The 15,749-nt window shown below is 38.3% G+C and overlaps 1 protein-coding gene across 1 annotated transcript; it reads right to left on the bottom strand.

The window, feature by feature from the left end:
- Positions 1-1,185: 1,185 nt before the first annotated feature.
- LOC135611725 (proline-rich protein 4-like) lies at positions 1,186-2,357 on the bottom strand. The gene is made up of 2 exons (XM_065107377.1): positions 2,129-2,357; positions 1,186-2,043 (listed from the first exon to the last, which is right to left on the bottom strand). Exons 1-2 carry the CDS (start codon positions 2,289-2,291, stop codon positions 1,400-1,402), a joined length of 807 nt encoding a protein of 268 aa, XP_064963449.1. The 5' UTR covers positions 2,292-2,357; the 3' UTR covers positions 1,186-1,399.
- Positions 2,358-15,749: the final 13,392 nt, after the last annotated feature.

Genomic DNA, 15,749 nt, shown 5'->3' with positions numbered 1-15,749 from the left:
TTTTGTGAATCAACTATATAATCAATTCTACAAGGTTTCTTTCAATGTCCTTTCTCCTCATCTCTTTGGCAACTCTTATGATACCATTTAAACATACAATTCCTTTCTTGAATCTTGACATGATGGACAGTTACTTTAAGAAATTGTTGGAATGCACAAGCATGTTGTTGGTTCCTTAAAAACTAATATTGTTATAACTTTATGGTGGCTCTGGAAAATGAAAAATGATATTGTATACATAAAATTATTGCAAGTGTCTTGGCTTATTATGAAGCCCCATAAGTCTGCCCCATAAATCTGATGGCATTATTCAAGAGTTAAGTCATTTACAAACTCATTGGATAAAAACCTTATTTAGAATGGTTTAAACTAAGTTGTGATGACTCTTTTAGTGATAAGGATGCAGGTTTAAGATTTGTTTTACGTGATTTTACTAGCCAAGTTATTTTTGCTGGTGGTAGGTGTTTGGAACATAAAGGCATTTTGTTTTGTGAAATGATGACACACCAGGATGGTTTGAAGGAAGTCTAACTATTTAACACCCACACATCATTATAGAATCAGATTCCAAAGGTGTCATGCAAATGATTCAAAGCAATTCGACTATACCTTAGGCTCTCTCAAGAATACCATTAATAGCATCAGATCCTTCAAAAATTTGATAAATACATATTTTCTCATGTAAACAACAAATAGGGCAATCAAGCGGCCAACTAGTCGGCAAATCACTCTTGAGTTGAGAAATCTTTTCGGTACTAGAATATCTAAGTATTAATTTTTTTTTTATTTTTTAATAAAAAGTACTTAATTTAGAGTCCAACAAAACCATCATCCAAGTTTTCTTTATTTGTTATTATATTAATTGAGACGATGCAGATTAATTAGAGTATCAATAACCCAAAAAGAAGTTATTTGATTTGTCCTTGCTTCTCTTTGGCTCTTGGTTTTCTTAATTCTTGGACTATGCTTGTATTCATTTCCTAAAGAGAGGCAGTGAGGCGATATATTATCTATTTTATTAAATCAGCATTTTTTTTAAAATTATCTTCACTTCAATCAAATCATTTTCTATATATTCTGTTCAAACAACATCACTAAATTATGGGTTTTCAACCTGTTATAATGTTGGATACTATCTTATTTGTTTACCACCATTAGCAGGAAGTATAAATATAAGAGCAAATGTTACTTCAATCATACGTGAAATAGCTGAAATCACATACTTTTACAGGCATTACAGCAGCAGCAGCAAGAAAGCAAGCAAGCAAGAAAGAAGCAACCAAGACCTCCTTCCACCATAGCTTTCACACGCATCCTAAGATCTAGCATTATTACGCATAACATCAAACGCTTGAAGCGATGATAGATGTATATTTTATGCCATCTGCTCGATCTGGTTCTACGCCTTCTGTTCTTCATGGTGCTTAGGGATAGGAATCGCTGGATGCTCGTGGTATGGCACCGGCGACGGCTTGTAGACCGGTGCAGCGGGTGGGTTATAGTATCCTCCCGACGGCGGCTTGTACCTGTGCGCCGGCGGTTTGTAGTGTCCCCCTGATGGTGGCTTGTTCTCCGGCGCCGGTGGCTTGTAGACTGGAGATGGAGTTTTGTGAGTTTGCGGCTTGTAAACTGGGTGTGGGTGGGGATGGTAGTAAGGCTTGGGTGGCAATTTGTGGACTGGAGATGGATAAGTTGGCAAGTGATGCTTGTGAAATTTCTTGTGCCACAGTAGTAAGGCTTGGGTGGCCGATGCGCAGGTGACCGACGAGAACGATAGCTTCCCGGGTGCTGCCACGAACGTGTGCTTTCCTCCCTCCTTGGACTTGAGGACAAGTTTCGATGGGTTCAGCCCGTTCATGTCGGGGCAAGGTGCGTCGGACTTGCTGTGGATCTGCGCGAAGCATTCGTGTTTCAGCTCGCCGTTGTCCTGGAGAAGCTCACTCGGGAGCTTGACGTTGAAGTCTCCGTTGCTGTCGAGCTCAGCTGCGGCTTTGGTCTCGTATTTTTCGTTGCGCACTTTGCACTTGATAGCTACACGTAGCCCTGCTTAGCCATAACCACCACGACAGCACATATAAGAAGTTCAATCGAGCATTTATCGAAAAACAAGTGAAGAATGATGCCCCACCTTTGACTGCATCCTCCGTCTTGATACTGTTCTGCCCACAGTCCAAGCATTCGGTAGCACCGACGACGGTGACCAACGTTTCGGTCTGCGTCGCAGCGCTTGTAGATCCGATCATCAACAATACTGCAAGCAAAAGGCTTCTGAGATGCGGTGGAGTCCCCATGGTAGAACTCAAACGCACCAAGAAAGAGAAGAAGATTTTCAACCTGTGGTTTCTTGTGCAATGTTGAGAACCCTACGTGCCATTTTATACCAAGAAATCCTTAGCCATTGCCGACAATGGACTTGAAAGCTTCTACGAAGCGCAATTAGGGAGCCTCCATGACACCGGCTTTGCAGTTTCATCCATTAAATATTCCCTTGATTTTATCTACGATATCAGTCGTTGGTGCACCTCTTTATACCTACCTAATCGTCTCATTAATAAAGTCATCATTAAAACTCTATTCACTTCTGGGATGAATCCCGAACTCGGGTATCCTAACACAGGAAACGATCGACATTCTAGATTTCTACTCTTATGGATAAAACCTACTGCTAATGGTCGATAGAGAAGCAGGTGGTTTCTGTAAATGTAGATACTACTTTAGCCTGGTGTATTTAGTACATGGAATCTACTCAATGCCATCGATAGTATTTCGAGGTACCCACAGATTTATATACCTTCCATTTAATAGATGAATCAAACTACTATAGAGTTTCTACATTTCAAGAAACTAATGAGCTGTTCTATGTATATATTCTTATAAAGCTTCGAGGCAGATTAGGTTTTAGCTCTTCTGCAAGTTTGAACTAGATTCAGTCAGCAACATCTGATATAAAAAGGCGAGATCCAAGTTGGTGCAAACAGCAAGTTAATCACTGTATGAGGATGGTTCACAGTCAGCGTGATGAACTTACATCAAACATCACGTTGATAGAGACCTCCCTACAGCTGTCATAGCATAAATGAAGTGTGCCAAAGTAGGTAGTGTTTAATGCAACTCTGAAGAAAAAATAGACTGGTTCAGAGCCATCCCAATATGATAGCTGTGTTTGTGGCAAGAATTTATGGGTGCTAAAGAACATGTTTGCTGCTGATACAGGGAGAAGCAATACTCCATTGGCTTTAGCAAATTTAGCAGTCCAGATTTGATGATTAATTCCCTCCAGTAGGTCTAATAATCAATGCAGTCGTCGTCAAAATTACAACAAAATAAATTATCAAGATTCCATCCTCGTCGGATCAATGCCTAGATGTTGATTTCAAAATGATTCCCAGCTGACTCAGTTACTTCAACCTCTTCATTGACTTTAGGATTCTTATTTGTGTCACAAAGGCACAGTTGGTATACAGATATCTTGTAGATCTTAGCTAATTGCAATGCGTAGAACCACACTTATAATCAACATATAGATCTATCAATAAATTGAAAAATTTATAGAGCCAAGAACTCCTGAAGAATAAAGTAGTATGAAATAGGAATACCTGTTAGGCCATATACGGAATTGAATTATGAGAGTAAATACACCTGGGTGTGAATTGGACCAGACAACAGCGTAGGAATTAAGCTTCTTCAACCGGCAGCAAAATAAGGATGCGGTAACCCAATGCTGGCTTTCCAAATTAACCAAGATTAAACCAGGTGATGGTGTAGTACTTAAGCTAAAATTAGAACGTGGTTGTTTAATTCTGGATTCCCAAGTTCAAAATCATAGAAATCGTACCTCTCTCTTGCCATGTCCACTGCTTGCCTTGAGGGATCCTTATGTACTTTAATTAATAAAGGTTTTTCTTTTCTTTCTGGCTTACATTAAATGAAAATTGACATTGACATTATAAATATAGTCAATAAATTTAATAGGTCTTGGTCTATTTTATAATAATGATGGTATATGGATTATCACTTGGTTCGTTATAATGAATTTATTTATGAACGCTGCTTAGGAGGAAAGGACCACAGGGAATCTTTTCCAAAACATAGCAATGGGACAGCAAAAGAATAATCTGAGTTGGTATATACACATGTTTTTGGGCTGATGCAGTCTCATTCTTTAAAATAAAATTATTATTTTGCTATTTTTGTGGATGATTGGCTTTGATTTTTTTATTAAAAACAAATATGAAGATTTTGGTTGCGTACAAATTAAAACTTTTGGTAGAGACTAAAAGCATATACGAAATTAAAACTATTTACACTGATCAAGAGGAAGAATTTCATTCAAAAAATATTGAAAATTTTTATACTACTAATGTTATTCATAGAAAATTGATTGGCAGCTGTGCAATCAAAACCTTGATTTTGTTGACTATTATCAAAATATTTTAAATTCTGCCACTAGACATGTTCCTTATTCTATATTTACAGGTGTCATTCATAATATTTATAAATAAAGAAAAATTATAAAATTCATTTTGATCTTTTGATAGATGTGTTTCTATTTGTTTTGATATTTGAAACATTCATTCACAGATGCCTTAGAATCACATGTCATTGGATAATAGTAATTGAACCATATAAAAACGAGTCATTGCATTTCGAGTTTTGGATGATCAATCTATCGCCGATGATTATATATATATATATATATAATAATAAAAATCATGTTAGAAGAGTATTACTTGGGTTTTCAGATTTTTTTCAATTGGTTTTGATAATATGACTATAAATTATTATATCTATTATTTGTTAAATCTCGGATTTTGATGATGAAATCAATTAAAAGTGTTTATGATTTAATCTATATTTTGAGTAACGTAGGAAGCTTCGACTAGGAAGAGATAATTAAAAGTAGAAAGAATCATGTTGGATTGGAGAAAAATGTCAGAAGATTAGACGTTGAGCCGAAAGATCGGTCGATGTATCGATAGAAGGCTTCGGGCTATGGGTTCGGGTATTGGGTCAAGAAGAATAGAAATTACACTAAGAAAATGGAAGTTGCGGAAGTTAACTGACCAATTGGGCAATAAGCCGCAAGATAGGACGATGCGCAGAAGATTCAGACAAAGCGCCGATGAACCAATAACATGCCATACAACATTTGATTTGCTTTGTAATAATTGTCTAGATCGAAGTATTCTTTATATGTGCAGGATTAACTATGATAGCGATCAAGACATAAAGCAAAATGAAGTCCTGGAGTCAAGAATGAGATTTCGTTGAGAGTTCGTTGGAAGTCCGGATGTTCGTTGGAAGGTCTATCGGAATTGACCGAAAAGTCTAGGAGCTTGCCAAAGAAGCTTGTTGGAACTCGCCAAGAAGATCGTCGTGAATTCCAAGAGTTTACCGAGAGTCCGTTGGAACATTACCGAGAGATCGTCGGAAGTTTGCCGGAAGCTCGCTGGAAGAAACCTAGACTCACAGACTTATTTAGCTTAGTGAATGTCTTAAATTTTATAGTTAGCATATAATTGGGTGGGAGTTGGGCTAACTCAATTAGGGGTCAATTGGGCCCATGTTTGGGCTAGGTTGGGCCAAGTGGAAGGCTCAAACAGTGACCCAATAAGTGGAATCATCGTGGCATAGTCTCCCAGACTGTGTTAGATGGTAGTACTGTCGGTTGGGCGGTGGTACTACTGAGACACAGTCTTTGAGACATAGTCTCTGAGAGACTGTCAAGCGATAGTACCGCCCAGTGGTAGGGTGTAAGGCGGTAGTACCAACAGTACTTGGAGGACCCGGGATGAGACATTTTTAGACTAAAAGTTTGAATCCACTTGAGGCCTATAAATACCCCTCTCATCCTTGGTTAATATACACAGAGAACTTAAAAGTGAGAAAATACTATAGAAATCACTTGAGAGATCCTCTCCTCTAGCTTAAACTTAGAATTCTATTTAGAGAGGAGTGTGTGCTTGTAAAAGGTTGTCTCTTAAACCTGTGAAAAGGAGAAGAGGGGTGTAAAATGGTAGTTGGTCTTCATCCATTGAAGGAAGACCGTTAGTGGATGACGATGGCCTCGACAGAAGAGGAATCGATGAAGTGTATGTAGGTCACGACGACCGAACCACTATAAAATTCTAGTTTGCATTTCTTTTGAGCAATTTACTTTAAAATATAAACTGCCTTCACTGCTCTACTTTCTCATTACACTCTTCTATACGTTTTCAAAGTTTAGCATTTCCGATATTGGTTTTTATCCAACGTACGAAAATTTCAAAACCGACGTAATTTTATTCGTTGTACTAATTCATCCCCCTTCTTAATGCCGAGTCGTTCCTAACATTATTGAATTACAAAAAATGTATCAATCAACTTTTAATGATATCTTTTTTCATATTAGGTGATTTATGGATTAAAAAAGCCTTTAGATCTCTCGGAACTATTCTTTCTCTCGTGAAGCAAGTTATTTCATTATTATAAAGTCATCTAAGTAATAAAAAAATAAATAAAATTTTAAAAATTAAATAATAAAACATCAAAAAGGTTTTCTAGAGATGTTTTTACTTGATTGAATTCAACATATGAATTATTTAATGAACGTTTTAAATCTAAAAAATCATTATGTACTTCTATTATAAATAATGTAAGACAAGCAAGTTTATACCATCAACATTAAAATATTTGTCAAAAGTTTCAGAAATTTTGGAAGTTTTAATCGTGCTACTTATATGTTATCTTGTGTTTATTATCCGAACGACTTATGTTATTTTAGTTGTATGCATAAATATTGTTGGAGAACAATATGAACATGATAATGAATTAAGCAAAACTATTATGACAATGAAAATTAAATGGACTATTTTCTAGAGATTCCACTTTACCTGGTTACTTTTTTTTTTTATCCCCATTGTATAATTGATGGTTTGAATGATTATTTAAATACTTATTATGAAAGTTTAAGATTAAATATTGATATTAGTAAAAAATGAGAAAAATAAAAAAATGATCATTTAAATTATATAGCCAATATAGTGTAAACTATACAAAACAAATTACCTCCCAATCTTTGAAATACATGGATTAAGTTAAAGAAAAGTAGAATTAACAAAAGAAAATTTATTATTACGAAGATTAAAAAAAAAACAAGGAGATTCTTAAGGTCAAATTCTGAATTTAAAATCTATTTAATCACTTCTTTTGAGTTTAGTAACATTACCGTAGAATGTCAGATTTTGATGATGAAATCAATTGATGAATTAATGATCTAATCCATGTATTAAGAAAAGTGATGGAGGACTAACTACGATTGTGAGAAAGGCCAAACGATTAAAGAAGAATCTGTTAGGACTATACCTAGGAGAGTCATAATTGAGTTTCATTGAAAGAGACATTCATATAAAACCTACCTAGCCGACCCTATTAAAGAGGTGAAGAGGTCGGCTAAGGTTTGGATTAGTTTGGAGGTTGCTTCTTAGAGAAGTATTATGAGTTGGTTAGAAGTAGGAGTTTTGAGTAGGAGTCCTATTAGGAGTTGGCTAGAAGTAGGAGTCTTGAGTAGGAATCCTATTAGGAGTTGAGGTTTCGAAGCCCTATAAATAGTCATGTATTCATCATCTTTTGACAAGGAATAGATGAATCTTTTTAGCAGCCTTTGAGCAGTAACCTGGAGGAAGGAACCCCTATATAGTTCTAATGAGGCCGATCTCCTAAAGAGATTAACCCCAAGCTTAGAATCCGTAAGGGTTATAACACTTGGTATCAGAGTAGCATTCTTAGCGTCTCGCTACCCTTACATAGCTATCTATTAGCCCTCCATAGCTGCCCAAAGTAATTCCCATAATTACTTAAAAGATCGTCGCCGAATTCCACTATCATCCCCACCACCACGGATCATTTTTTGATCTCCTCATGAATTGCAACAGGTTCTGGTTTCCTACCTTATTGCTACTGTAATTTAGTTATCCTTATTAAAAAAAAAAAAATCCTATATTGTTGCATAAACTTTTCATCATAAAGTTTTTATCTCTACAATGAAAGATGTACTGTAGAATTCCAACCACATAACATAGTTTGTTTGATCTTGCTACTGCATTTTTTCTGTCCAAATCTCTACAAAATTTTTATGACACATTTGACACTTCCTAATAGCATATTTCCCTTTGGTTTTATAAAAAACTTCTCAATATAAACCACTAACCTTTTACGTCCAAACTACTACACTTTAGACGTAAAAACCTGTTGCAATACCTTTCCGTGATCCTCAATTTTTCCGAACCTTCCACCATCCAATGCCATTAACCCATCAACAAAAAAAAAAGATAGGAATATCTCTGATCTACAAGCATATACTATGGCTTCTCAAGATCCAATTGATGCCAAATTTGAAGCATTGGAATCTCGGATTGAATCGCTCTTGGAGGACAAATTGCATGCTTTGTTTGCAGAATTCAGAATTGGACAACCGCTGAGTCCAACCAAATTTCAATGATGAGAGAGTTCCAAGAGACCTCCAGAGAAGGAGGGATAGCCCTTGGACATGCTTTAGCCACGCATGAGGGTGGACTTCCCACGATGGGAAGAAGGAGACCTGGTGGGATGGAGTTCGCCCGCCGAATGTTACTTTCACTACTACCGAACATTGGATGATGCTATGGTGGAAATTGCTGTCCTCCACCTTGAAGGAGATACTATTCAATGGTATAATTAGCTAGAATACAATCATTGGGCTCCGACATAGAATCAATTTAAGAACACACTGTTGAATCGTTTCAGACCTACGAAGTATGAAAATATCGATGGCCAACTTATAAAAATTCAACAATTCTCTATGATTTAAGAGTACCAAACCAGGTTTGAGAAGCTATCTTACCTTGCTCATGATTAGAATGACCATCAATTGTTAGGAATATTTATTGAAGGACTCAAGCCAGAGATAAAAGGGGAGGTTAAGGCATGGTAGCCCCGTAACGTGACAGTTGCGATTTCTTTCACCCGAATACAAAAAGAACGGCTCAACCAAGATGCACGGAGGATGAGAACCTCTCCTAGGCCCATGACATATAAACCTCCTTCTGCTCCCAGCCATCCTTCGCTACCAAAAAAATTGATAAGAGAAGAACTACGTGATCGATCAGCAAAGGGTCTTTGTTGGCATTACGACGAGCCATGGAACCATGATCATCGCTGCAAAAGGGGCCACCTCCTGCTGATTGAAGCTCTTGAAGACATGAAGGAGGAGGTCTAGGAGCATGAGGAAGAGGTCATGGATGAGGAACAATAGTCAGTTGATATTACGATGCATGCCCTTGTCGGTTATACGAACCCGCAAACAATGAAAGTGGGAGGACTTCTAAAGCAACAACCTATCACAATTCTTATTGACATTGAGAGCACTAATAATTTTATGAACAGTAAGGTTGCTGTCTAGATGGCCTTACTTATTGAGAAATGTAGCAGCTTTGATGTTAAGGTCACCGACGGACAGATTTTGAAGTGTGATCATAGGTGCTTGCGGGTGAAACTATTGCTGTAGGACTAAGAGATAATTGCATATTTCTTCCTCCTCCCTCTTGATGATTATGAGTCCATGCTCGACATCGAATGGCTAACAATATTAGGTGATATTTCCTGGAACTTTGTGAAACTAATTATGAAATTTTACAGTAAGGGGAAACAGGTGATACTACACGGGAAACGTGGGGGCGATGTAACAACGATTTGCACACAACAAATGGAGAAGGTTTTGCATAAAGCATGCAGCAGCTTTTTGGTACAACTTAAGCAGCAAACTAAGGGAGAGCCAATAGAATTTGAAGACCCAAACCTACTTCCTTTGCTTGCTAAATTTTCAGATATATTTAATGAACCGTGCAACCTACTTCATACCCGTCAGCATGATCATTATATATCGATTCTTTCAAGCAAGCCTATAGCAAATTCTTAGCAATATCAATATCCATATCTCCAGAAGGATGAAATAGAAAGGATCATAAAAGAGATGCTCGAAAAGGAGTTATTTGGCCTAGTTGCAACCCCTACTCTTCACTAGTGCTCCTCGTATGAAAGGACGGAACATGGCGAATGTGCGTTGATTATGTTGAATCTTATATTTTGATGATAAAACCACTTGATATGTGTTTATGAGTTAATCTGTATTTTGAGGACGTAGGATGCTTCGATTAGGATGAGATAATTAAAGCAGGAAAAATCATGTTGGGCCAGAGGAACATGTCAGAAGATTGGACATCGGGCCAGTGGATCGATCGACGTATCGACAGAAGGCTTCAGGCCGTGGATTCGAGCATTGGGCCAAGAAGAGCGGATATTGTGCCAAGGAGATCGGAGTTGCGGAGTTGACTGGCCGATTGGGCAACAAGCTGCAAGAGAGGACGATGCGCCGAAGAATTGGACGAAGCATCGAGAGACCAATGACATGCCAGACAACTTGATTAATGCTTAGTATTAATTGTCTAGATCGAAGTTTGTTTTACATATGCAGGATTAAATACGATAAAAGTAAGACATGTAGTAGGAGTTGCACCGGAGTCAAAACTATGATCACATTGGGGGTTCGAGAGTTCAACGGAAGTCCAGACTGTCGTCGAAGGTTCTGCGGGAATAAATCCGAGAAGTCCAGGAGCTTGCCAAAGAAGCTCGTCGGAACTCGCCAAGTGGATAGTTACAAGTCTAGGAGTTTGCTGGAAGTCCGCAGGAGCATCTTCGAAGGTTCGACGAATGTTCGCCGGAAGCTCGCCGGAAGAAGCGATTAACGTACCGGAGCAAGTTGCAGTGAATGTCTTAAGATATATCGTAGTTAGCATGTTGATTAAGTTAGAAATGAGAGATGATCCTATTAACTTAATCTTGGGGCAATTGGACCCTTGACAGACCCAGATTGGGCCGAATGGATTAGCCCATTCGGACCCAGATTTCCTAGCCTGCGATGGCAATGCTTGGGTCGGCGATGGCACAACCCAGGAGTTGATACTCCCATGAAAGCTGGGTAGTGGAACCACCCCTAAACAGAAGGTGGCACCACCTAGGAGCTTAGTCTCCGAGCTTTACCAAGCGGTGGAACCGCCCTTGTCAGGCAGTGGCATCGCCCAGGAGCTCGGTCTCCGAGCTCTACCAAGCGGTGGAACTGCCCTTGTCAAGCGGTGGCACCGCCCAGGAGCTCGGTCTCCGAGCTTTGCTGAGCGGTGGAACCACCCCTGTCAGGCGGTGGCACCGCTCAGAGGCTTAATCTTCAAGCTCTGCCAGGCGATACAACCGCCCCAATCAGGCAATGGAACCGCCAGACCCCGGAATTCCGGGAAATGACAGTTTTGAGCTCAGAATTCAAACTGGATTGAGGCCTATAAATACTCCACCCTTACAACAATGAAAGGGCACCGAAAAAAAAAATCAAAAAACACCAAAAATCCAATCTTACTCTGTGATTTTTAGAGCTCAAAAGTGTTTTAAAAGCCAAAAGTTCTCCTCCCTCTTTTCTACCAAGTTTTCATCATTCAAGAGAGGAGTGAAAATTCTGTAAGGGTTGTCTCCTAAGCCCATCAAAAGGAGTGAAACTATAAAAGGATGGTTGGCCTTTGCCTATTGAAGGAAGGCCTCTAGTAGACGTCGGTGACCTCATCGGAGGAGGAAGCCAAAAGTGGATGTAGGTCAAGATTAACCGAACCACTCTAAATTTCGGTTTGCATTTACATTATGTTCTCTATCTTAATTGCAAACTGCCTCCATAGCTTTACTTTAACTGCACTTTGCTTAATCTTAAGTTAAAGTAATTTTCGAATCAGCTTTCATACCGAAATCGCTTTTATCGTACGAACATCGTATTTCGGTTTGCACTTACATTATGTTCTCTATCTTAATTGCAAACTGCCTCCATATCTTTACTTTAATTGTATCTCGCTTAATCTTAAGTTAAAGTAATTTTCAAATCGGCTTTCTTACCAAAATCATCTTTATCGTATGAACGTAGTTTTAAATCATCGAAAGTTTTTCGCTGCACTAATTCACCCCCCCCCCCCCCCCCCTCTTAGTGCTCTTGATCCTAACAGATTACTATTAGGAAAAACTTGTTAAAGCGAAATAACTCTTTTTCTCTTTGTGTATCAAAATGGGTTCCTCATTAAAATATCAACTTGTTATCAAAAGCACATATTAACCAGAATAGTATAAACAGCAGAGCAATCAATCAATCACATAGTGAGACCAGATTTTTAACATGGAAAACCCAATGCGGGAAAAACCACGGGACCGTAGTCCACTTCTAACTTCCACTATTACCAATAATGATAACAGGCTTACAATAAGTCTTCTCTAAAATAACAAGAGGATCATAATAACATCAAGACCATATATCTTGGCTCAAGAACAGCATATCATCATCATATGGATGAATCTCATTAATAAGAGAATTTTTGGTCTCACAAAGTGAGTATCATAGGAAAGTATCTCAGAAAGGGTAAACTGCATATTAGCACCATTAGGATTGTAGAGCTTGCTGCAAGGATTCTCTAAATATAATTTGGGCCAAAACTGATAACGTTTGGCTACTAATCATCAAGAAAAAATACTTAAGATCCTAATTTTTCTCTCTCCTCTTTCTCTATGTTCTTTTCTATCACTGTGCGCCGTCACCGCTCGCTGCATGCTCTCTCGCTTCTCTGCTCTCTCGTTTCCCTCAACTACATGCCTTTCTTTTTTAATTGTTGATAAATCAGATTTGGGCTTACAACCCAAATCATTAGTCCAAGCCCACATATGGGCTAGACCCAACAATTATCGAGCTCTCAACGGCATAACCATCAAGGATAAATACCTTATTATAGTAGTAGATGAATTGCTTGATGAATTAAAGGAAGCACGAGTCTTCATAAAGCTAGACCTTCGATCTGGGTATCATTAAATACGAGTGTGCGAAGAAGACATATTGAAAATCATCTTTCGAATACACAACGACCACTACGAATTTTTGGTAATGCCTTTTGGTCTCACCAATACTCACTCCACCTTTCAGAGCCTTATGAATGATATTTTCCAAAATTATCTCCATAAGTTTGTGCTAGTTTTCTTCGATGATATTCTTATTTACAACCCTTCTCTTGAAAGTCATTTTCAGCACTTATGACTTGTTTTGACGATTTTACGAGAACATATTCTTTTTGTTAAAAAATCAAACTATAACTTTCTTCAACAGAAGGTGGAATATCTTGGGCATATCATATCATAGGAAGGTGTGACAATGGACCCCTCTAAAATTGAAGCAATGCAGAATTGGCCGACCCCGAGGAACATAAAATCGCTATATGACTTTCTCGGTTTAATAGGCTACTACCGCAAGTTCATGAAAAACTATGGAAAGATTAGTGCACCATTTACTTCTTTACTGAAAAAAGATGCTTTCCAATGGTTGGACAAAGCCACCACCATCTTTGACAAACTTAAAGCCACAATGACAACACCCGTACTAGCGCTATTCGACTTCAGCAAAACTTTTGTTATTGAAGTCGATGCCTCCGGAGTCGGAATTGGTACTGTACTAATGCAAGATGGCTGCCCCCTCACTTATACCAATAAGGTATTATCTCCTTTCCATCTTAGGATGACTATTTACGACAAGGAGATGCTCATGATTGTGCATATGGTGACCAAATGGAGACCGTACTTGATCGGGCGATGCTTTCGAATCAAGATCGACCATAAAAGCCTAAAATATTTTTTGAAACATAAGATATCTTCCCTTGAGCAGCAAAAATAGGTAACATAGCTTCTTGGATATGATTATGAAATAACTTACAAAAAAGGGAAAGAGAATGTTGTTATAGATGTGCTTTCGTGGCTATTTGAGCAAGCTGAATTTTCAGTCATTTTATTTTTAACTAGTGACTTCTTGGAGGATATTAAGAGGGAATGGTAGGAAGATCCGGAGACTAGTAAGATCATAAAAAATTAGAGAAAACACTAAGCTTTGTGGCTCATTACAGTTGTGACTCAAAAGAATTACGCTATAAGGAACACATTATGCTTATGCCAAATTCTACTTGCATAAAGACCATCCTCCAAGAGATGTATTCCACACTTGTGGCCAAGCACTCTGGGTTCCTTAGAACCTATAAGAGAATTAAGCAAAAGTTTTATTAGGTAGGGATGAAAAGTATTATTGTTAAATTTGTGGTATAATGTGATGTATGTCGACGTCATAAAGGTGAGACAATGGCAAGTCTAGGAAAGCTACAACCTTTACCCATCCTAAACTCAATATGGATTGATATATCAATGGACTTCATCGATGGGCTTCCCTCATCACAAGGAAAAGGTACAATTTTTGTCGTGATTGATCGTCTTACAAAGTATGCTCACTTTTGTGTTGTTTGTAATCTCTACACTACTTCTAGTATTGCTTGAATCTTTATGGATAATATTATAAAATTACATGGGATGCCAAGATATATTATAAGTGATTGTGATAGGGTCTTCATAAGCATATTTTGGACAGAGTTATTCCAGATGTAGGGCACTAAATTGAAAATGAGTACGACGTATCACCCACAAATCGACGACCAGACTGAAGTAGTGAATATGTGCTTAGAGACAACCTCATATGCTTCACCAATGACCGGCCTAAAGAGTGGACAAAGTGACTTCCCTGGGTTAAGTGGTGGTATAATATAACTTATTATTCATCCACAAAATATACTCCATGTGAGGCTATGTATGACCGACCTCCCCCTATGATCCCAAAATATGTGTTGGGCAACTCTAAAGTAGAACAAGCAAACAAGGAACTACAGGACAAAGATAAAATGTTCAAGTTACTAAAAGATAATCTCACTATAGCTCAAGCAAGGTTGAAACAATAATATGATCAACATAAAGGCGAAAGAGAATTTTCAATAGGAGATTGGATCTTCCTACGACTCTAGCTATACAAGCAAACATCAATCCAGACCAGAACATCTATGAAGCTTTCACCTTGATTCTATGAACCCTACTAAATTTTGGAGTACATCAGAGCGGTAGCATACATATTAGACTTACTTGCCAGCTCCCGAATCCATCCAGTCTTCCATGTGTCATGATTAAAGCTTAAGCTGGGAAAAAATGAGATAGCCCAAAGCTATCTACCAAATATGACTACCCAAGGAGAACTCTAGACCCATCCGAGTGCCATTATTGATTGACGGATCATGAATCGACGATGACGACCCACTATTGAAGTGCTAATACAGTGAGTGAACCTTCTGCTAGTCATAGGTGCCTAGCAAGCCAATTACATGAGTGATGGCACGTGTGACTTGATACAGAATCTTTTTGCTTATTATATTTTGGCGTATATCACTTTATAACTATTGCATAAATGCATATATATATATTGTGTTGTCCTTGGATTTGTGCAATGGGAATCGGATCGTGATGAGATCACGATAATGAGATCGATTCACCTTTAAACACATATCTTAAATAATCCCGGTTATAGGTTACTCGAGAGGGACATCATGATAACCGAACAGACTGGTGTGCTGTATACCCGTCCATATGATGGATGCAGCTGGTCTCATAGCTGCTCGTGTAGGGACACTAGGGATATAGTACAGGTGCTCATTGGAGAATGAGTTCACTGATTGATCCGCTTACGGAATGCTGGATGGTTGATGATGCCTTATTGTCAGACAGCGATTCCGTAGTCCTAGTGGTATATCTAGTCCTTAGACTTAAGACACCAAGGATGTCCTGTATGAGTGCTCCACTCTTTG

Source organism: Musa acuminata, chromosome BXJ2-5, assembly GCF_036884655.1.
Source record: "Musa acuminata AAA Group cultivar baxijiao chromosome BXJ2-5, Cavendish_Baxijiao_AAA, whole genome shotgun sequence".
Taxonomy (NCBI): Eukaryota; Viridiplantae; Streptophyta; class Magnoliopsida; order Zingiberales; family Musaceae; genus Musa; species Musa acuminata.
This window is presented reverse-complemented; position numbering and strand designations above follow the sequence as displayed.

Coding starts and splice junctions, on each gene's coding strand:
- LOC135611725 (XM_065107377.1), bottom strand. CDS start 2,291: ATGGGGACTCCACCGCATCTCAGAAGCCTTTTGCTTGCAGTATTGTTG. Junction 2,044..2,128: donor GACGGAGGATGCAGTCAAAG/GTGGGGCATCAT, acceptor ATGGCTAAGCAG/GGCTACGTGTAGCTATCAAG.